Source organism: Neovison vison, chromosome 4 (genome assembly GCF_020171115.1).
Source record: "Neovison vison isolate M4711 chromosome 4, ASM_NN_V1, whole genome shotgun sequence".
NCBI classification, from domain to species: Eukaryota; Metazoa; Chordata; class Mammalia; order Carnivora; family Mustelidae; genus Neogale; species Neogale vison.
This window is the reverse complement of record NC_058094.1, coordinates 49,692,113-49,715,850: the sequence shown is the minus strand read 5'-3', so window position 1 is coordinate 49,715,850 and position 23,738 is coordinate 49,692,113. Positions and strand designations below refer to the sequence as shown.

At 38.6% G+C, this 23,738-nt stretch overlaps 1 protein-coding gene across 1 annotated transcript; it reads left to right on the top strand.

Moving 5' to 3' along the window:
- Nucleotides 1-5,908: 5,908 nt before the first annotated feature.
- On the top strand, nt 5,909-21,877 carry CA2 (carbonic anhydrase 2). The gene is made up of 7 exons (XM_044245371.1): nt 5,909-6,144; nt 7,262-7,459; nt 15,269-15,387; nt 15,896-15,988; nt 17,080-17,142; nt 19,415-19,570; nt 21,069-21,877. The coding sequence occupies exons 1-7, from the start codon at nt 6,111-6,113 to the stop codon at nt 21,186-21,188; spliced, it is 783 nt and encodes a 260-aa protein (XP_044101306.1). The 5' UTR covers nt 5,909-6,110; the 3' UTR covers nt 21,189-21,877.
- Nucleotides 21,878-23,738: the final 1,861 nt, after the last annotated feature.

Below are 23,738 nucleotides of genomic sequence, written 5' to 3'. Positions count from 1 at the left end.
TAGCTGGGAAAAAAAAGCATTCAGTATCTAATATATCATTTTACAAGTATAAGCAAGTGACTAAAAGGAACCCTCTTTTTGAAAGGATTTCATGCTTTTCAACAGTGTGTCCATTTAGAAAGAAAAGTAAGTCAAGGAACTACCAAGAAACATCAAGGGGAAGAAAAACATAGAAAAGAGCAATGTCTAAACATTACTGGAAAGAAATTGTACTAAACATGGCTGTGACCACAGAAGGGAAGGGCTTATCAGGCATGACCACAGTACCCAGCACACTGGGCACGAAATATATGTTCAATAGCGATATCGGTGCCATTCAAAAGAGGGAGAAGATAGTAGAACCAAGGGTACAGGCAACCCACAAAACAAGGCTCTGGGTCACCTGGGCCTCTAGGCCAGCAATGGACTCCATACTCCTTTTGTTTGTTTGTTTGTTTGTTTTTAAAGATCTTATTTATTTACTTGAGAGAGAACGAGTGAGTGAGCTTGGGCAGGGAGAAGGGCAGAAGGAGTGGGAGAAGGAGAAGCAGGCTCCCTGCTGAGCAGGACTCAGGACTCTGGGATCATGACCTGAGCTGAAAGCAGATGCTTAACCCACTGAGCCCCCAAGGCACCCCTCCATACTCCCTTGGGATGATGCAGGCCACTAAGACATAGTTTGAGGGAAGGAATCCCCAATTTTTATAATCTAAAAATAGATTATATACACACTATTATATATATTAAAGCAAAGGAGACACTTTTAGAGGGTGAAAAAATAATTATAAATAGTAGTGCGTACATTTTCCTCCTGCCAGGAAGTGGCCTCTTATGTGCACCCCCGGGGTTGCTGCATTGCGCCGTGGAGATAGATGCTTTGGAACCTTCCGCTGACAAGATCAGGTTATACAGTCTCTGGCCAGCTGTCAACTTTCTTCTGTTCTAAGGTTCCACATGGAGCTGGGCCACTGTTTCATCCACTGTCTCACCAAAGGGGGGATTAGCTGAGGAAGGAGGTAGAAGAGGATAACTTGGGGAGGGAAAGTATGTTTTGCCTCTAGTTTATGACACTTGTGACTCCTGATGCTTGCCCTTGGTCAGGAGGAAAAACTTACTTGTAATGCCTATAATTCCCCTTGCATGGAAAATGTTCGATTGTTCTTGTTTCTAAAAGGAAGTAAAAAAATTCCACATACACCATGGTGATGTATAAGCAGAAGAGAAATTCAATCATGTGACAAAGCTACTATTAACAAAATCAAGCGATCACGATTTTGGTAGGAAAGCCATCGTTGGAAATAGGCTGAGGCAAAGCGAAGAAACAATGATCTTAAGATACAGGGGTGGGATTTTTTTTTTTTCTGTCTAGTCTAACCACCCCACCCCACCCCACCCCCAAAAAATCAGTGAGGGCATATTATGGGCAAAGCACGATCCCAGGGCTCCTGTTTTGCTGGACACAAATATAACTCTTTTTAAAAACTGTCCACAAAAGCCTAACGTTGTAGATACTCTTAAGGCAGGGTTTCATGATCTTGGTCCTATTAACATTTTAGATGGATTAATTCTTTGTTATAAGGGGCTGTTCTGTGCAGTGTAAGATGTTTAGCAGCATTCCTGAATGCTAGCTTGCACACCCCTGGTCGTGACAATCCAAATTGTCTGTATTGTCTGTGGGGCAAAACTTCCCCCCATGATGCATGAGAGCATCATGAGAACCAATGCTCTAAGATGAGATAGACTTTCATTCTTATTAAACTGAATATTTCTTGGTGCCGCATGTGGTAGCTATCCTGGACCATAAAATATTTAAAATGCAGAATTTATATTTTTTTCCTGTAATTGTCCCACTGAATATTTCCATTCTAGTTCCAGTTGAAACTGAAACTTGGTAGCGATGTTTGGATTCCCCAGTGACTCTTAAAACCTAAATGAATTTAATTACTTATAGGAAAGTTTAAATGCTACTACTTGTCATAAAAAAAAATAACAAAGACACATTGAGGAACTAAATTTTTTGTCTGAAAAGTAGTTTACTAAGGAAAGTGAATTTATCTGTTCATTAGGTACAGAGTTAATGTTATTTCCTGCCACTTTAATGGTTAGGAGGCGTTTGGTAGGAAACCCTAAAAATGAGCAGCAGGTTGAGATAACTTTTCCGTTTTACAGAGTAGTGTTGCAGACAAAATCCTAAGGCATTTTTACTATAAGGGCAAGAGAAGGAGACTTTACACACTCCTTAAAGTCACGTAGCCTGCCCTCAGTGAGGCTCATCGCTAAGAGCTCCAACTTCTAAGTAGGACCACTTGGTTACACACCTGGCCCATCACTTCCTAGTGGACACCTGGGGTAAACTGCCTTATATCTATGCACCAGCATCCCTGGCTATAATGTAGGCCCGTGTGAGACATTTAGAACCATGCCTGAAGCGTAATCACTTTTCAGTAAGTACTTTTTTTTTTTTTTTTTAAGAGTAGGAACTCTGAAAATCAAGAAGCAAATGTGATTTTTTTTTCATGTAAGCTAGAGAAACAGAAAAGCCAATCTATTATTTTACAATGGAAAGTACTAAATAATAATTGTTATTTATTCAATTTTTAAAAAAAACCATAAGTGGTATCTTCCAGATATTAGTTCTTATCATAATGATCCTCAGCTTTAATTTCCCACCCAGTTTACAAATAAGGAAGTGAAGTTCAGAGAGATTATCTAGCTTGCCTAAGTGATGCAAGTGAGTGTTGAACTAGAATCTGAACTCAGTTCTGTCTTCTTGCAAAGTTGATCCCCATCACAAAATTCTACATCTCTGCTGATTCTACATCTCTGCTACAAGAATCCTAATAGAGCAGCTAGTAGCATACCAGGCATCAGGCTTAATTTACATGACAAAATCACACAAATTAGTCCATTTAACATTTCAACAGCCCAAGGTACCTTTTTTTTACATTTGAGCTGTTGAAACTGAGGCTTGGAGAGCTTCCGAAATAAATCATCCCAGGTTATATAGAAGATAAGTCCTAGAAGTTGAATCCAAACTCACAAAAGCTTAGCCCTTAGCAATTATGTGATATTCCCTCCCATCCCATTGCAGAAGAATGTCCAGAAACTCAGAGGCTGAGAGAGGAAAGCCAGAAGCTGGATTAAAGTGGCTTTATATGTCAAGAATTGGAGTCTGGATCATTTTGTGAAAGGTCATTGTCAGATGATCAAAAGCAAGGAGGTGGGGAATAGCAAGGAGCATTCTGGGAACTTCTGCCAATTTCCTCATCTATAGAATGAAGAATTGGGCCACATAAATCTCTCAACTCCCTTTCCTTCTGAAACGCTATATTGTTGCAGTTTGTATCATTCCCTTTCTTACAGCTTCCTGGTGGCTTCCCTATGTAATTAATTGGTATCAAACCCTTCCTGGTATCACAGTCTCAAGCCTTTGCTGCCTGCCGCCCCTGCTCTCTCATTTTGGCCTATACCTACTTGCCTCTTTTTCATTCACAGCGCTCCCGGCACAAATTCTTCTGTTCCAGAAATGTCCTCAGTCAGGGCCTTTACACTTACTGTTTCCTTTGCCTGAAATGTCTTTCCCTAGATCTTTCCTGAAATGACACCTCACTACAGTTTCCATAACCACCGACTGCATCTAAAGGAATATTCCCCCCCCTCATAATTTTCTACCTCATTCCCAATTTATTTTCTTTGTAGTAATCACCACTGTTGGAAGTTCACTTTTTTGTTGCTTTTTAATTTATTGTATACTAATCCCACCCATCTCCATGTAAGTTCCATGAAGCCAAGGATCCTGTTGATCGTGTTCATGGCTGTACCCCCTGGGCACTTATAAAGTGCCTGGCACTTTATAGTACTTGATAGATTTGTTGAATGAATTAATGGAGAGATGACTAAAGTTTTTACACCTTACGTCGTACCTAAAAACATTAGGCATGTAATTGGAGCTCAAAAATGTGTAATAGTAATAATGATAACCAAAGTTCATCAAGCTCTAATTATTGGCACTCTACTAAATCTGAATCTTTGCAAGACCATGCAATTTGTCCAAGGTCAGAAGACTACTGATTTAGCCCAGATTCAAAAGTAAGTCTAATTTCAGCACAATGTTATTCGTTAAGTGATTGATTTATGTAAAGAGAAACTAAGGTTACCTCCATTTGGATTAGTGACTACGATCATTTCAAAGAGAATTCTTGGGTAGTTACCACTTGTGTCCTGGGGCTCCAGCTTTGCAGAAATTGACAAAGCAAGGATGCCAGCCTGTCTAATAGCCTGGGTACCATCATAGAACCTTTAGAACTCACTTTACTCAACTCTCAACTCTTGGTACTTGTCAATTTTACATCACCAGGGCCTAGAGAAGAGGCTCATAGCAACTGCAAGGCCCTCTCCTTTTGAGTTAAATAAATATCCTAAAATTGTGCAAAGAATCAGGATTATTTCACTGAACCCCATGAGAGTCCATGTAGTTAGAAAGCCATAAATAAAAAGTTTTTCTTAACTATTAACTACATTTTGTGATGATCCTAGAAACCAAAACAGTTCATTGTTACTCTTGCCTAAAAATTCACTGTGATATCAACAAAGAGAACTCCCTGCAAAACCAGAGGTATACACTTTTCTAGATTCTTAGATTCTAGATTCTTAGATAAATCTAAACATGAATCATATTTGTTTCTCTCAAAGATCACAGAGATCCACAAGAAAGAAAATCCTCCTCCCATTTTTGTGGCAAAGTCCTTTGAAGGAAATGAATTCTGCCCCCCCAAAACAGTCCTGACTTATCTATTAGGTATAGTAAGGACAGTGCTTCAAGCCCACAACCCTTTTAGATGGCAATAGAAATTTTTCCTTTTTAAGTCAGACCATTAAAAAAGAAATCAAAGAAAATGTTGAAATACATAATGTTAAAATATTAATCTTCATTTCAATATAACCAAAAATATATGTGTATAGGTATAGGAAGAAGGGGACCCATTTTGCCTCAAAAAATCCTCTCTCTCTATCTCTCTTTTTAATTATTTCTTACGTATTTCAGATGCCAAGTTCTTTTTACAGCTAGGGAAAGTTCCCACCTCTTCGCAAGCAATGCTGGCTTTTACCTAATTTCTCTGAGAAAAGAAATTTGTTTTAGAAGTTTTGGGGGACAAGTTTTAAATTAATATGTATTCATCAAGGAAGTCTCTCCCCCAAAGTTAATTTTTTAAAGAGAAGGAGGAAAGTGGGAGGAGATAAGCCCTTCTTCAGACTCTACGCTGACAGCCCTGACAGCATCAAGGAAATGCAATCTCCCCTGCTCGCTTCTGTGGACGAAGGGCAGAAGAGACTCTCGCTCCTCTTGCTCGCTTTATTCCACGGACGTCCAGCAGGGGGCGCGTGGCTTTCGGTACGCAAAGCTGCTCGCTCCCCAGAGCCTCAAGGACCGTATCCCTATTTGCCCCAAGGTCATAGCTCCTAACCTAGCTTGCCAGTCCCCGGCCGGGGACACCCGGCAGTAAACCCTCGGGGCTGGAGACCCCGGCGCCGGTGGGGTCAAGGGGGTGGGGCGGGAGGGCTCTGAGGCCGGGGATGCGATCACAATGCGGACGACGGATGAAAAGAACCAGGGGCCCGGGTCCCGAGCAGTCAGCACGGCCGCCAGACTCCGCACCCAGGAGGGGGATGGGGTGCTCCTAGACGCTTGCCAGCCCCAGTCCCATCCAGGAGCCCGGGAACCGCCGCCGCCGCCGCCGCCGCCGCCACCACGCGCGCCCAGAGCTTGGAGCCTCGTTGCCGGCCCAGGGACCCGGGGCCCGGGCCGCGGGCCGAGGGGAGCCGGGGGGCAGGAGAGGAGGTCCTGAGCCCGGCAGAACGCCCGCCGAGAGGGCGTTCTCCCCGCCCCCGGTGCCTCGCCCGCCTGACCCGCCCCAAGCACTGGGAGATCACCTCCGCCCGTCACCTCCTCCTCCCCTCATCCAGGTCCACCCGGGGCTCCCTCCCCCGGGCCGCCCCCGAAACGCGAAGTTGGCGGGAGCCTATAAAAGCCGGTGACGGCGCGACCCGCGGACACACGGTGCAGGCGCCCGAGGAGCAGCCGCCTCTAGAACGGCGCCAACTCCTGCCCTGCCTCGACCAGCCGCACGACCATGGCCCATCACTGGGGATACGGCAAGCACAACGGTGAGTGCAGCAGGAGGGCGGCGCGGCGGCGGCGGCGCCCGGGGCCCCACTGTCGGCCCCCGCCCCGGCCCCGGCCCCGCAGCGCCCGCACCTGCTGTTTACCGCGGTTAGTCGGAGCACGCGAGGCAAGGTGTGCCCCCGAGCCTGCCCCGCCCGCTGCTCCCTGTCGCTGGGATGCCCCCGTTGCCGCAGCCCCCGGGGTCACTGTCGAGGAATCCCCGCGTCCAGCGGTGGCGCGTAGGGCGGGAGGGAGGAGGAGCGCAGCCTCAGCCTCGGGACTGGAGGACAGTTGCCCTCGGGTCCCGAGCGGAGACTATCCTAACCAGACCTAGGAGGAAGCGAGGAAGGGTAAAGGGAAAATTTTAGTTGTTGATTGCAGAAAAATTAGGGGACTCTCCCTTCCCCCTACACACTTCATTCTCAGCACCACCTGTGGCTAAGGCGCTCAGCACATACTGTCCCGGGGCATTTTCATGGGCTGGTTTGAATCCATCGCGGTGATTTCTGAGTTTACCCATCACCTCTCATCTCTTAATGTTAGGGGTCACTAGGAACCTGGGTTTATCATGGCTACTGATCTGGGTTCTCCAAAGCCAACCAACGCAAAAGAAAGATGCGTCTGGCGCCCCTTGCGCATATGGGGGTGGCGTGGGGCTTCCCTGATCTTTACAAGAGAGGTGCCCGGGTCTGAGCAGTGACTCGGCCTTTACATTCAGTAGGAGAACTCCAGGGAGAAATCCCAACCGGCTCCAAGGTCTTAAATGAGCTTGAATATCCTAAATGCTAACCACAAGCCCTGCGGTAGTGTCTGCCCAATTTCAGTTCGAATTCAGTAAAATGAGGGTAAAAATAGGTAATATTTATATGGCACTCTGTTTGTTCGATGACCTTTCGTGTATTGATTCCAGTTCTCACAACTTCTCCGATGCGCATGTTATGACCCCATAATACAAATGATGAAACTGAGGCACACATTGTTTTCCCAGAGGTATTCAGCTAAATGGGGCCACCAAAATTGCAACGGATCACATTGGCTCCAGAATTATTGCCCCTTTCTAGGGCTCTGGTTGTGCCCTTCCCCACACTGGGGGATTCACACATCTCTTCTGACCGCTAGGACCCGAGCACTGGCATAAGGAGTTCCCCATTGCCAAGGGACAGCGCCAGTCCCCTGTTGACATCGACACCAAAGCAGCCATTCATGACCCTGCCCTGAAGGCTTTGTCTCCTTCCTATGAGCAAGCGGTCTCTCGCAGGATCATCAACAACGGTCACTCTTTCAACGTGGAATTCGATGACTCCCAGGACAAAGCAGGTCAGTGTTTAAAAAATAACATGTGCCTTTTACCCAGTACTTTCCCAGCTTAATGAGAGGAATCAGGAGCAGTGGCTTAATACTACAGTTTGTCTCAGTACTCAAAGATGCCACTTTGCTAATCTTTGTTAGGTCCCAGGCTCTGAGAAGTAGGCCAATTACTTTGAAGTGGCCCAGGGCTGTTGCTCCTCTATACAATTCCTGGTTTCTATGTAGGGCACCGAATAACTGTGATCTGCTTGTGACAAGTCACAGAAGGCAAGGTCGCTGCGATGTGAAGATCAGCAAGGAGGAGATTTGCAAAAACTGAAATTTTTAAGATTCTTTCTAAAATATTTGCCTTCCAGAATTGATCCTATCCAATAAAAAGTACCTCTTTAGTGCTCTCTTCAAGGCAGTAGACAGGGGAGTGATGAAAACCTCACTATTTAAAATAGTGAAAATTTTTTGAAACATTGGATTTATGGGTACAAGTGTGCTAAGAGGAGGCAGTATTTTTTGGTATCCACCCAGAAATTCATTCCACAAATGAAGATGTTTTAGAGTGGGTGGGCCTTGGCCCACCTGGCCCATTGCTGACAAAACCAATTACTGTAATTTATCTGTAGCGGGGCTGTTTACAGGATGCCCATTGAATGCTTTTTTCTTATTTAGAAACAGGAGAACAATCCCATTCAGACATGGTAGCAGCTTTCTTTGCCCACTGGTTGGTTTAATTGCCAGTGCCCTATTTTCCTGAGTGCTTTCCTCTGAAGGTCGTTGCAAACACATGATGAGCGGTGATGGTATGGGAGCAGGGAAAGCATGGGGCAAAAAGAGAGCACAGAGAAACAGGGATGCATTCAGTAATGTTGTCAAAATTTTGGAGTAACGACGGATAGTACTAATATATAAGTGTGATTATAATCACCATAGCCTAGTTGACCATTCTTTTTTTGTAGCTCTCTTGTATATTCCTTCCAATTTGGAAAAAAAATCCCTTCTCCCCCTGCTTCAAACACTTTTTTGACACTTGGATTTCTGAAATAGTGATTCTGGAAGACAACTTGATGGAGGGTGATGTGGAGATCATCTGAGAAATGTTTTCAACCTACCTCTGCCCTGGGTGCACCTCCCCCCAGTACACACACAAGCACACACACACATTCTGGCATAGTATAATGAGTAATTAGACTTTGATTATTAGGTTTAATAGAGGATGTTTCCTGAAGACCTTCCTTCAATCATTCTGCTACACTGCCTTCCCAAATAAGCCTCCCACTCCAACGAAACAATGCTCAAATGATTAGGTTAAATATGAGGGAAACAAATTTCTTCCCTTCCTGTTAAAAATATTGTATACTTTGATTATAATAGGACAAGACCGTAGGTCTTGGTGGTATTATACATACAGAAAGGATGCTATAAAAGTTCATGTTTAGTTATTCAAAGACCAAAAAAAGTGAGCTATTTTAGTCTGTACCTATCAACTTCTACAAAAAGAGATGCAATGAATGTATGTTTCAGTGTTGTCAGTGAGATCATCGTTTTCAATGAGAGTCAAGTCTACCAGTTATATACCTCCTTTGGTGCAACATAGACATTGGATACTTTTTTTGGAGCAATGAGGAAACAAATATCTAACAAATAGAACCAGATGAGATAATTCCCTGTGTTGCTTACAAATCTGGTCATGAAGTAATTGTTCCAGTAGTATATTATTACTGGAAAATGGATTTCAGCATTTAGAATAGCAATTATGAGCATGGAATGGGGTCAGATAGCCATGGGCTCAAGTTCCATCTCTGCCACTAACCAGCTCAGTGGCCCTGGGAACAACAGCAACTTAATCTCTCTAATTTTTAGTTTCCTTAACTGTAAAATTGGAGTAAGAGTAGTTTCTACCACGGAGGAAGTATTAAATGGGACAGTAGATATGAAGCACCTAGCCCAGCACTTGGCACGTAGTAATTCCACAGTAAGTGACCATTGCTGTTTCCATGTGTTCATACCATTTGACTGCTTTTATTAGGCAATTGTTGTAGGGATTGCACCTGTGATAAGATTTCTGAAGAAAGTTTCTAATGAGCTGTAAGATTACCTGCCATCACTTAATGGGATTTAAACATTTTATTTTTATATGTTCCTGGACATCCCATTTATCATATTAAAGTATGTACTTATTTTATATGAGATGTTATATAGTTACATATTTTAGCATGGATATGTCGAGTCCTGATGGATTTCTACACAAGCAGTAACTGATTAGAGCTAGCCACACTTTTCTAAGTACTTCTCCTGGTGAGTAACACATATATTATTAAAGCCATGTTTAGATTATGAAGAAAGTGTCTCCAATGGGGTCTCAAACCTATGTCTTTAGATACACACGTGTTCTTCACTCAGTTCTTATAAAAAAGCCAACCATCACCACAAGAAAACCCTTCCAAACGCCAACTGAATGCAAGATCAGCTAGGTACCATGAAGGCAGGATTGAGGCTTGGTCTCTTTCTTGTATCCCTTGAACTCATGCTGGGCAAGCCTCAGGTGGAAAGGCAGAGAAATAACAGATGCTGACCATGACTTTGGCAAGCCCAAGAAGGACATACGTTGTTCCATTCCAAGGAACAATGGAAACATGAAAGAGACTTAGGAGTCATCCTGTGTAAGTCAGGAAAGACTTTACAGGGTGAATAAAACTTGTGGTGAGGCTTGAAGGATTTTGGTGTCTTGGAGGAGACTCCAGGCCAGGAAAAGTAGGAAAGACCCTGTGATTTGAAATAGTGCAGTATTTACTCTGACAGACGAGGAAGAGTTAATGTTAGAATGACCTGCTCTCCTTTATGTATGAAAGATCCCTTTGTAACTTTGCCCAAACCTCTTCAACATTGTCAGTTGTTCTGGTTAAACAAGGAAGCGTTTTTTTTTTTGTTTTGGTTTGTCCCCCCCCCCCAGGATGCAGACTATACTAAAATGTTGGCATTAAGGAAAAACACATCTATAGAATAAAACAAACAATCATACCATGCCGAGAAAAGCCCTTTTGACTTTTTTTTTTTTTAAAGAATCCTAGACTCTCAAGTTAGAACAAATGATGGAGATATTCCACTCAAATTCACTTAAATATGAGGAAACAGAATGCTAAGGAATTTAAATGCCCATCACTTAAAAATAGGAGTTGAATAAGAATCTTTGAATGATAACCAGAGTTAATATTTAATGTGTACATACCATGGTTTTAAAAATTGATATGCTTTTCTATACACTTAAATCTAAAAATAATTTCTTCATTTTGGTCACTCGATATTTTAAGTCGACAACTTAACATCTTTTTTTGCTAGGAGTTATTTTTATGGCATTAACATTTTTAGATATCTTTTATGTCTTGTTTTCTACATTGATAGTGCTTCAGTTCATTTTAATTGATTTATTTTTATTTTTAGTGTGGTTTCAGCCTTCTAGAATTTCTCATAGATTTAAGTTTTCAAATACATCCTAAATATTATCTTAGACTTGAACTTAGTGCTAAGTTATCAGGAAATGAACTGGCTGTGTTTATTAGTATATTTGAGCTTGAGATAATTCTTTTTAAGTGTGGAGTTAATAAAAAAAAATTGCGGGGTTAATAGGCTTTAACTTCTCAATCTTCTAAATTCTTTTAAAAATAAACCACCTTTAATAAATGAAAAGTTGCTAATCCTGTTAGGCTTTCAAAAAAATTATTAAAAAATAACTCTCTCTGCTTGAGTTCTTTTATTACTAGCTTTATCTTGGAGAAAAAAATACTAGTCAAATTATTAACTTCTGTTAACTCATTAAGTTTTAGGGAAGAGTTTAAAACTCTCCTGCTTTATTACAATGTTAGATGCAAATATTGAAAAACCAATGCCTGAAATTATTGAGCCAGTCTATATACATCTCTCATATCATTTCTGTTCTGCAGAAATGGAAATATTTTTATCTGTTTATATTATTTCAAGAAAAAAAGGAAGGAAACGGTTTACCTATGCTCATTTGAAGCAGACCACTGTCTCTATGACATAATAGAGCTTCATACATGAGTCTTGCTTCATTTTCAAGGACTTGCTTTTGAAACTTTAAAATTATCCTCCCATGAATAATTTTAAGTTAAAAGGAAGCATAATAGCAACAAGTGAAAGGGTTTGTTGTGCATACTGTTAATGTTATAAGCAGAAACCCCTAAGTATTTATAAAACTGACCAAAGCATTCTAAGTTCTGTATTTAATTATGTTCATGTCAAAAGAGTTTCTTTTTTTATACTCTTCTATGATTTCCATATACCTGTAACTAAAAATTTCTGTTCTGTTGATTTTTAATTGTTGTTTACCGTAGTGAAAGTGACAGCTAAATATCTCATTATTTAAAAGAAATGGATTGTCGACATCTTGTCCTCATTCATTTTCTTGATTTCAGTTGACATAACCCTAGGATTATTGGCTACTGTTAAAAAAACAAAACAGCAATGTATGATTTAATAATTTTAAAAGTATTCATAAAAGAAGATTGTTTATCTGCTGGGAAATGCCGCAGTTTTAGCAGACTTAGTCCTTTACTTCATTAATAAAAAATCCCTCAAATTTGAATTTTAAACTAAAGATTATTGAAAATGGGCTTATCTGTATATTGGATTTAAGAGAGATTATCAATATTCATTAGGATCTTTAGTTGGTTATTTGGATACATCTTACGTTAAGTAATAATAAAGTGGGAAGAAAAAATTTTAAAATGTTAATTTTTCAGTTTTTAATATGCATAGATAGTCTTATTACTGGAGTGATGTCTTAATTTTCACAAATAACAGAATTTACATAACTTCCCTAAGTAATATGTATAGGAAGACAGATTATAATATAATTAGTGCTTATTTTCTGTGTTATGTATGCAGTATGTATAACTGACGGGAGATCATCGAAATTAAAATTAGCTGGTGTTGAGATTTGGATTTAAATTAAGTTTTGGGAATCTTGAAAAAGATATCTGGTAGAAAACCCCATTTATATCTCTCCCATCCCTGTGGAATACATTTCTATGATACAATAAATTATTGACTCTTCAGGACCCCCACCAGCAGGGCTGGATTTTAAAGAGGAAAAACAGAGTCTGCAGTTTCTATTACCTTTTCAAATTACTTTTGCATCAGAAAAACAGACTTCATTTTAAACTGGAACAGTTTAGAAATGGCAAGTAGCAATCCAAATAAGTAAATAAATAAGTAGATCTGGAAAAAGTGCAAACTCCATATCTCTCAGCCAAATATCTTTTTCATTTTGCAAATAAATATATATATATACATATATGTGTGTGTGTGTGTGTGTGTGTGTATATATATATATATATGCTACCTTTATTGGGGTTTGTGGTGATTTATTATTATAACGATGTTTTCAGGGGGACTTCATTGACAAAACTCCATGCTAAGAATTTGCTGAGAAATAACTAACTAGCTGAAGAAGACAAGAAATGCTTCTTTTTGTAGCAATTAAATTTTAAGAATTTAATAATCTCTCCTAGGTACGATGGGCTTCTAATCTGCATAGCAACATAGTTTTATTTTAACTAAAGCTAAAGCAGGTGTCTGGTAATAATAGATTAGTATTGAGTAAGTTTAATCATTGAACCTAGAGCATTTTTTTTTAATTAACAAAGCTTATTTAAGAAAAGCTCAAATATATTCTTGCTTAATTCTAAATATTCTCTGAAATAAATAAATTAGGCTGGAATCTTAAAGTCTTCAAGGGAGTGAATAAGAATAGTAAATAGCCAGTAAGCTTTATTATTTTTAAAATTTAAGATTCTGATATGATTCTTTATAAGGGAAAAGAGATTCATTTAGAATGATAAGTTACACTGGTTACTTAATATGATTTTATTTCATTTATTTTGCCACTTGATAGAATTAATGATGTTAGGATATTTGCTTTTTAGGATCAGCCAGTTAGTAGCTTTAAAGTAATGATAAAGGAATTGTTTCAGTACCAATTATTTCATAAATATATATTTTGTTTTTAGGTTATATCATTATGAAAAATGGGAATTTTCTCATTTTTGAAGAAGCCTAGGGGAGGGGGCAGATAAGGCTAAATCTTTCCTTACAAGATTATTAGATTAAAAAATTTTTTTATAATAATTTGTTTTTAAGGTTCAAAAGATGTGATTTTATCAGAATATACCCAAATCAATGTTTCTTAGAAGATCTATAATATAACACCACTTCTGATTGGTTCTTTTTCTTTTTTTTAATTCCTTCTTTTTTTCTCCTGTATTGTAAGGCAGAGCTGGCAAGGAGAGATTGTATCAAGAGCTGTAGGAAAGGCCTAAATGTCTTCCAGCCAGCTCTATTTTTTCCTTTGGGTAAATGAATGGGTGTTGCTACTGTTTATGTGTATTTGGGTGAAGTTAAGCAAATTTGATTGTACAGACTTTGTTGCTTTGTTTTGCAAAGCCAAAGTAAGTTTGGGCTCACTGTTTTATAGATTTATAACCCAAAGCTATTAAAATATACTTATAAAACAGATGGTAGAACTAAACTAATTTTAAAAGCTTTTAAATATATTGGTAAAATTTCATTAATACATATAACTTAAAAAAAAGATTATGGAGAGGATGGGGAAACTGATTTCATACTATATTAATTCTCTGTAACACACAAATCATTAATTATCTGCAAACAGACTGTGGCCTAAGAAGATGACATCTAGTCACATTCTTACATCTTGTGTTTTTCTCTAACAAACTTATATTAATACCAGAACAGTGGAATCATTAGACCGTTATTAAAGTCAGAATTTTAAGGTTTTGGAGACAATAGAGTACTGCATATGTTAGATGATCAACAAACTCTTAGTGAAGTAATAAACAATTGAATGTATTACACTTTACAGATGAGGACATTAAAGGTCAGAAATGTTCAATAAAAAATTTTAATGGGGGCGCCTGGGTGGCTCAGTGGGTTAAGCCGCTGCCTTCGGCTCAGGTCATGATCTCAGGGTCCTGGGATCAAGTCAGTGGCTTGAGATTCTCTCTGCCTCTACCCTTCCCCCCAACTCATGCACCCACTCTCTCTTTCTCTTTCTAAATCAATCTCAAAAAAAATTTTTTTTTAATGTACCAAGCTAGTTAATACCAGTGACAATCCAAATTCTGGAGAATTTGGAAGTCCAGGGCAAGGAGAATTGGATATTCTACTAAGATCAATAGAATGCTTATGGTTTCACAAATTCTGGAGGGTTAAGAACTGGCCTCGGAGGTTAGCGAAGCAGGTAGTAGGACAGCCACTGGGCCATGTAGAGCAGGGCTTCCCACGCTGGTCAGTGTGGGCCACAGACCCGCACTGGCAAGCAGCTGCACGGGCACTTCCTCAGTGATTCACAGAGGACTTAATAATTCCACTTAAAATTTCCTCTTTCTCAGCCAGCACCTCTGACTCCTAACCAAATCCAGAGAGAAGTATCACTGTGCTCAGAAACCAGATGGGAAAAACACCCATCCTTCAAGCCAACACGAGTGAGGAGAGAAGCCAGCTGAAATGATTTTGTTCAGCACTATAGACTAAACTTGAGTCTGGACTTAATTTTCCCAGAGCGAAAATGTTGCTACAGGCATAAATTTAGAACTACGAAACAGGGTTAAATTAGACTGTAATATTTAATACTGTGTGTTTCATGTGCATATGTATGTGTATGTGTGTATACACATGATTGTGTGTATGTATATACATTCATATACATATAAACACTCACACACATATGCACATATATAATATACATATACATATATTTTATATATATATATATATTTTAAATTTTAGTGCTGAAAGGAGGACCCCTCACTGGCACTTACAGATTGATTCAGTTTCACTTTCACTGGGGTTCATCTGATGGGCAAGGTTCTGAGCACACTGTGGATAAAAAGAAATATGCTGCAGAGGTAAGAGACGCTTTTTTGCTTTCCAGGGAAAGATGTAAATTGATATTCAGTTTTAATTTCAAAACCTTAATTTTGTAAATTCGACTCAATCTAAATGAACTCTTTTTTTTTTTTTTACAAAGGACCTTCATATTTGCTTCTTATAACTTTTATTTGTGATATTACAATGAATGCTGCAAAACATTCTCTACTACTTCCAAGGACATCATTAGCAAAAAATAAAATAGATTCAAATTGGAGGATCCCGTTTTAATATATATCTAGAAATAAGCTTTGTGTCTTTCCACAAGAACATGTAACTCTTTGTCTTGAAGTTGATGAAGTCATTTGCTGTTATGCCAAATACTGAATAATTAGAATTAAAATGAAAGAAAAGTTTATTTTTTAAGTTATCCACATGTTTACTCTTTTTAGTAACCTTTAGCTATGAGGAAAAAGATCACTGGATGAAACCTGTAGGATTTATTATGTGTCTCATTCATTGTGGTTTTGTCTCCCACTGCTTTAGCTTCACTTGGTTCACTGGAACACCAAATATGGGGATTTTGGGAAAGCTGTGCAGCAACCTGATGGACTGGCTGTTTTGGGTATTTTTTTGCAGGTTAGTTAATGGCTCAGTTCTTTTTTTCCCTGTTTTTTTTTTTTTAATTTTTAATTTTTTTATTTTAGAAAGATTAAGCAAACAGAACATTCAGAGTAAACAGGACATCCTACAAAGAGCCTCGGAAATGCCTTTGGCTCCAAAATATTTTCAGGCACCTGTTTCCCCCCCGCAACCCCTCCCCCCACAGTAGCTAGTAGCAGTGGAGAAACAATCTGAGAAGTATTCATGAGGTGCTATTTATATTAAATGTGAAGGGTGTATACATGGGAAATGTGAAAGGAAAAAGAGGTATACTTCAGATGACTACCGGTTTTTGTTTTAAAATTCGTCCCTAACTAGATAGTATTGTTTCATGATAGTCTGCTAAAGTAAGATCAAGATTTGGAGGGCTCAAGGGCAGCGACCCAGTATTGGAGAATTCTAGGCAACAGTGGGACTTACAGGTTGAGCTGCCCTCCAGAAAGTTATAAAGCAAGTGGAGATAGGTCTAGGCTGGAGATTCATGGAGCCTGACATCATATGTCAAGGTGCGAGCTACACATGAGTATGAAATCATCCAAGAAAAGCCTGAAGAGGGAGATGGTGAAGCTGCTGAGCATGCAGTCCCAAGAAACTGCAAAATGTAAGACATTTAAGGCAATGGAAAGATGTTAATGAAATGGCTAAAAAGGAATACAAGAGTCAAGGGAAACTGCCGAAGTTGGAGGGCAGAGGGAAAGCCAAAGGAGGAGAGAATTTCAAAAAGGAGAGAAGTCAATAGTATAAAATCCTGCAAAACGAAGGTAAGCTCTGAGCAGTGTTCTTTGTTTTGGCAGTTGGAGGTCAGTTAGAGGTCACTGGTGATTTTTACGGGGTAGATTCAGGAGAACTATGGGGTGGGGTGGGGGATAGAACTTGGAGGGAAGTTGTCGGTGAAAATGGGGAAGTTCATGGTACCCGTGTAGTCAGAGTAAGATGGTTGAGTGGCACGTAGCAAGTGGGAGACTTTGGTGCACTACTTGGAAAAATTTTATGGTAGAGCTGCTCAAATCAACACTGATGTAGTACCAACAGGATTCCAATACCTTCTATGTCGTGTCTTTCTATAGATTGGTGATGCCAGACCAGGCCTACAAAAAGTCCTCGATGCCCTGGATTCCATAAAGACAAAGGTACAGTTGAATTTTTTGCCACCTCAATAGAGTACTTTCATATATACATATATATGTATATATGTGTGTGTGTGTGTGTGTGTGTATATATATATACACTTTTTGGATCAAAATGAATAATCTTGGTTTGACATGTGGTGTTTCAATAAGGAGTTAACAGAGGTAAAATGTTGCTTATCTATTCATTTAACTTTTCTTTATCTGAAAGTTGATCCTAATGCTAGTATCATTTTAAGACTTGCATTTATTTAGTCTTGCTTCCCTATTGTTTGAACACTCATATTACAAGAGTCAGAGAATTCTCATGACTACAAGGAAACTGAAAGATCTTCTGGCCAAATTATTCCCTCATTCATGCAGCAGATATCCGTGGAGTATTAGCTCTGTGCCAGTTACCTGGTTAACATAGAAAAGACATTGGTGAGCCTGAAGAATAACCCATCCCATGTTTGAATTCTCTCTATGGCAGAGCCACGTTTAGGTCATTGAACATCTGCTACGTACGATCACCAAGGACAGCTCTGGCTTTATAAAGCTTATCCTCAAACTGAAGCCACATTTATCTTCTGAAAGGCTCCCTTATTACTCCTAGCTGACCCCTTTGGATTATGTGGAATAAACCTGATTTAAAATGCTTATTTAAAAAGATATATGTATCTTCATGTTCATTGCAGCATTATTTACAAAAGCCAAGATCCAGAAATAGTCTAACTGTCCAAACTGGATGACTGGATAAAGAAATGTGCTATATATAATATATTTATGTAACATATTATATATATAAAATATAATAATATTATAATATTTTTATATAATTATATATTATATACATAATATAATATATTATATATACACAATAGAATATTGTCCAGTCATCAAAAAAGAAGGAAATCTTGCCATTGATTACAATGTTGGTAGACCTTAAGGCCATTATGCTAAGTGACATAAGTCAGACAGAAAAAGACAAATACCATATGATCTCACTTATATGTGGAATCTAAAAAACAGACAACAAAAACAAAAACACAAAAACGTGAGCTCTAGATACAGAAAACAGATTGGTGGTTATCAGAGGTGGGGGGAGGTGAGTGAAGGGGGTCAAAGGGTACAAAGTTCCAGTTAAGAAATAAGTAACTCAGGCACCTTGGTGGCTCAGTCAGTTAAGCTTCTACCTTCAGCTCAGGTCATGATCCTGGAGTCCTGGGATCAAGTCCCACGGTGGCTCCCCACCCTGTGGGGAGTTTGCTTCACTCTTTAACCCTAACCCTCTTGTGCTTTCTCCCTCTCACTCTCTTTAAATAAATATATAAAATCTTTTAAAATAATAATAAATAAATAAGTCATGGGGATATAATGTACAGCATGGTGACTATTAATAATATTGCATTGCATATTAGAAAGTTGCTAAGAGTAGACCTTTTTTTTTAAGAGCAGATTTTCGAAGTTCTCATCATAAGAGAAAAAATTATTAGTAACTGGGCTGTAACTTAGTAACAGACTGTTACATGTTAACAAGTAGACTTATTGTGGTGATCATTTTACAATATACATAAATATCAAATCATTGTGTTGGGCATCTTGAAGGTAATATAATATTATGTGTTAATTATACCTCAGTAAAACAAAACAAAACAAAGTAAAAAACATGGTCCTTCTTTCTTTTGACCCCTTTCTCTAATAGCATTTTACTTACCCTCAGGCTAGTTATCTTTAGTGCCCTTTAACTATTCCCATACAGCAATTTTCTCTCTTTGTAACAACCTGGTCACTCTACTTGTAGCTGTCTGCCTTGTACATCTAATGCTTTGAAAGTGTAGTGTCCAGAAAGGAAAGGGGTTCCTTAGTCCTGATCTGGTGATCAGATAGAATAGGAAGACAATTACCTCCTTATCAAAGATACTATATTTTTGTTACTGAGGCCTAAAATTGCATTATTTCAGTAGCAGCCGTTTTGTTGTAAATGCTGGATGTGATCAGTTAATAACAATGGAAATTATAAGGGATGATTTGAGAGGACAAGATGAGAATTGGACATGAGAAAATTAGAGAGTCAGGCTCTCTTGCCCATATCTGCTCATCTCTATTTCCAAGTCAGATATCTCTCTTAATTTCTTTTTCACTTTGTTTTCTGGTCAACATGGGACCTCTTTAAAAAAAAAAAAAAAAAAAAAAAGTTTTGGCAACCAGAGGGGAATATCTGTTTCCTAATCTCCTGCCTTCCTCCCGCTCTGATCTTGTGGCATTTGTAACCGGTGTGTTTGCCTTGTTCCAGGGTAAGAGTGCTGACTTCACCAACTTTGACCCTCGTGGCCTCCTTCCTGGAAGTCTGGACTACTGGACCTACCCAGGCTCACTGACCACTCCTCCCCTTCTGGAATGCGTGACCTGGATCGTGCTCAAGGAGCCCATCAGCGTTAGCAGTGAGCAGGTTGGTTTTTTCAAGTGAGGTCGAGCCCTTCGTCCAGTCAGAGGAGCGTGGCTTTTGGATTCTGACAGACCTGGGGTTGAATCCTCCTGCTCCTGCTTCTAGATGTGAAACTAGTGTCCATAACAGTGCTTAGCAGATAAACAGCATTCAAGAAGTATTTGCTGGGATTAGCCATAACTTTAGGCAGCTTGTTTGCTCTGTACAACTGGATAATCGTGAGGGTTAAGTGAGAAAGGTGTCTGTCACCTAATAAATGCTTTTGTATAAGCTACAAGGAAATCGAGGCCCAGGACCATGAGATTTCACATTCAAGGTTCCATAGATATCAGTGGTAACTCACAGGTAACAGCTCACTCACATGAGAGCTTACCCAGTTTTCTTTCTTTTTTTTTTTTTTCAATTTATTTTGTTCTATATTTTTATTTTATTTTTTAAATTTATTTTTACTTTTTATAAACATATAATGTATTTTTATCCCCAGGGGTACAGGTCTATGAATCGCCAGGTTTACACACTTCACGGCACTCAGCATAGCACATATCCTTCCCAATGTCCATAACCCCACCACCCTCTCCCAACCTCCCTCCCCCCAGCAATCCTCAGTTTGTTTTGTGAGATTAAGAGTCACTTATGGTTTGTCTCCTTCCCAATCCCATCTTGTTTCATTTATTCTTCTCCTACCCCCTTAATGCCCCCGCCCCGCCATGTTACATCTCCACTTCCTCATTATTTCTATCAGAATACATTTCTGAATTCTGACAAAAGGAAAAGCCATCCCTTGGAGAAAATTATCTATCAAAACTCACTCCAAGTTGCTCTAAAGCCCAGACCACAGATTCTTACCTTTCCCATACAATATAGTTTATGAGGTTCAAATTATTAATGCAGCTTCTGGGTCACTGATAGTCCCATAGACTGTCTCTATTCCCCCCACAGTTGAAATGTAGAAAACGGACAGGCCTCTGTAAGGTCCACAAGAACTTGGATCCTGGATAATTTAACTAATGTTAAATTCATTTATGTGTTTCTGCACATTAAAGCAGAGATGCGCACCAGTCACTTATCTCCTGGGGCTTTTGGATCCTGGACCACTTTATCCAATAGTACAGATGCTGTAGTTTATCTTCCTGGGGCAGAAAGCAAAACTCTATAATTTGGATCTAGAATTTTTATTATTATTTTACATCTCAGAAATGTTTTATAGACTTTTGATGATTGATTTTAAAATTAAGAGGGGATAAAAATAAGCCCACTGAAAATTTGCTTCTAAACGACACCAACAATCTTGTGTGTATTTTCCAGAAATTGACTTGTCACTAAAAGCATACATATATAAAGTTTATGTGATTGTATATTTATTGGGAACCGAAGTGAACTTTGAATTTTGATACATACAAAGTATAGTGACTATTGGTGAATATGGGAGAATAAGCACCTAAGTGAATACTATTGGGAAACTTGTATTTTAAAATCTTTTCTCTTGTATTTTGCCTTTTAGATGATGAGATTCCGTAAGCTTAATTTCAATAAGGAGGGCGAGCCTGAAGAGCTGATGGTGGACAATTGGCGTCCAGCTCAGCCCCTGCACAGCAGACAGATTAATGCGTCCTTCAAATAAGATGGCCCCAGAGCCCATATCCAGATAGTGGATATTCGGGATATTAGCTAAGCACAGATCTACCTTGGTGAATCGGACCTTGGCTGCTTTGCGTCTGGTTTTCTAGATCCTTATCTCTCACCTGTTGTCCTCATTAGTAAAATGTGAAGAACTTGACCAGTTGTCGTGCTTGACCGAATTGCTGAGACTGGTGCTTTGGTTCTGGTAATAGCCTTTCTGTGGGAGAGAATATAATATAAGGAATAAGAGAACAAAGCATCTTGACTTTGTTGGTAGCACATGGGGTGATGAGCACGGACAATTGTTCACAAAAATGCTAACTTTAAAACATAGGAAAGTAGAATGATTGAGTGCAAATCCATTCCATGAGATAAATTGAGCTGTGTAATGTAAATCAGGTGAAATAGTCATGATTCTATGTAATGTAAATCAGATGAAATAAATGTTTATGATTCCGAGATACTATATTCAAGAAAAAAATTTTAAATTCTTATATATTTGTAGCAATGTTATCTGGAAAATGAATTATGTTGTAATTTAGTGACTTTTGAATTACAGAGATGTAAATGAAGTATTATCTGTAAAATTGTTATAGTTGTAATACAGAGTATATTTCCATTCAAATAATATATCATAACTTAATAAATATTGTATTTTAGATATATTCTCTAATAAAATTTGGACTTCTATTTGGGCTTATTTTATTCTATGCTGGGTATTGGGTAATAATGGAAGAGCAAAATGTGTTCTTTTATAACTCCTATTAACACATTATTAACAATAAGCCATCATAATTGGGTACTCACAATTGTAGGAGTTTCCACAAAAGGAAAACCCCTGAAGGTCATGTACTAATTGCCAAGAGCTGTATTAAGTGCTCTCTGAGCACTCATTCACGTGACCTTCATGAGAACCCTACAAGAATGAATCCTGCAAGAGAGAGAGGAAGGGGTTAAACTAGAGCAGCAAGCCAGAGAAAAGTGTATGTGCAGAATCAATATATACTCCTTGGAAATAAAACAAAAGTCCATTTTATTTAAAGAAGGGAATTTAAGTGGTACCCACAAGTAAAAGAGTAATTCGAATCTTAGAAAGATAAATTATACCCTTTATACATAGGAAGAAAAATGAATACATGAAATAAAAATCTCCCACTATTATGGCTGTTCTGGATTTAGCTGTGTGCTTGGACCATGGAATGAATTTTTGGCTGATGAGTTATTCCGGAAAGCCATGTTTAACACATAACTCAAGTTCTACCCTTCATGGAATAAAACCTCTTTGGTATTGGAGATTTAAAAAAAAAAAAAAGAAAAGAAAAAGTCTCTAAACTCAATACACTTAGGTGGCTCAGTTGGTTAAGCGATGGACTCTTGATTTCAGCTCAGTCATGATCTTAGGATCATGAAATCGAGTCCTGCATCAGGCTCTGTGTTGAGTGTGGAGCCTGCTTAAGAGTCTCTCTCTCCCCCTACCCTACTCACTTTCTCTTTCTCTCAAAACAAAACAAAACAAAACAAAGTAACCTAAATTCATTTATACCCCTTACTTGCTTTACTAAAGAACTATGCTGAGTTTTCTGTAAGAGAAAGATCACAAGTTTTGGAGCTTGGTTTGTTTTGAATCCCAATCTTTTCAACCTCTCTGATCCTGGCCATAATCCTGGACAGGATTGTGATAATTATATGATATCATGTCTGGTGTATAGGAGTTGGCAAAAGTACTTTTTAAACTTCGTGTGTGTGTGTGTGTTATTTTTTAACAGTACCATCAATTTTCCTTAGTTTCCCGGAATGAGGCTTCCCCTCTAATTTGCTGGTTATTGCTTTGGGTAAGGAAGCCATATAGCCAACCTTAACTAGAATTGTTTGTAAAGTAAAAGTAAACCTATTTCAGGTGAATTGCTGAGGACCTCTTCTAAACATAAAAGCAGTTTAATTTGTGCATATCTTTATATATTGGTTTTCAGTTATATACTGAACCAGAAATTTATCAATAATGATATTGAATTATTATCAATATATCAATAATGATAGATGAATTATTATGTGCTTAGCATATAACAGATGATCTCCAAATACTGCAATGAAAATATTTTGCTTTTGGCTAAAATTAAATTTAACCAGGAGATAGTATTTATTTTATTTTTTTGAGCAATTTTCTTGTCATATTTGTAAAGTGCCACAAACTATTTTAATTTAAATAAGTGCTTTTCAAATGTTCCATCAAAATATTCCTTAAAGCAGAGAAGTAGTCTTAGTACTTAGCAGGCACAGTTCAAAACAAACCATTGCTTCTTTAACGACTCATTTTTATTATTAAGTGTTTTCAAATTTTCCAGTCTAGTCTATATTATAGCCACATTCATCTTTAATATAAAATGTTTCAACTAGCTTATTATAATTACTGAAATTGGCACTCTGGGAATGTTTATCCTGCAACTTATTACCTTTGGTCACTGGGTGTACCTGCTGAGACCCTGGAAGTCCCAGTTTGAGAAGTGTAACCTAATATTAAATATCGAAGACTGTGATTATATTTGCTCCTAAA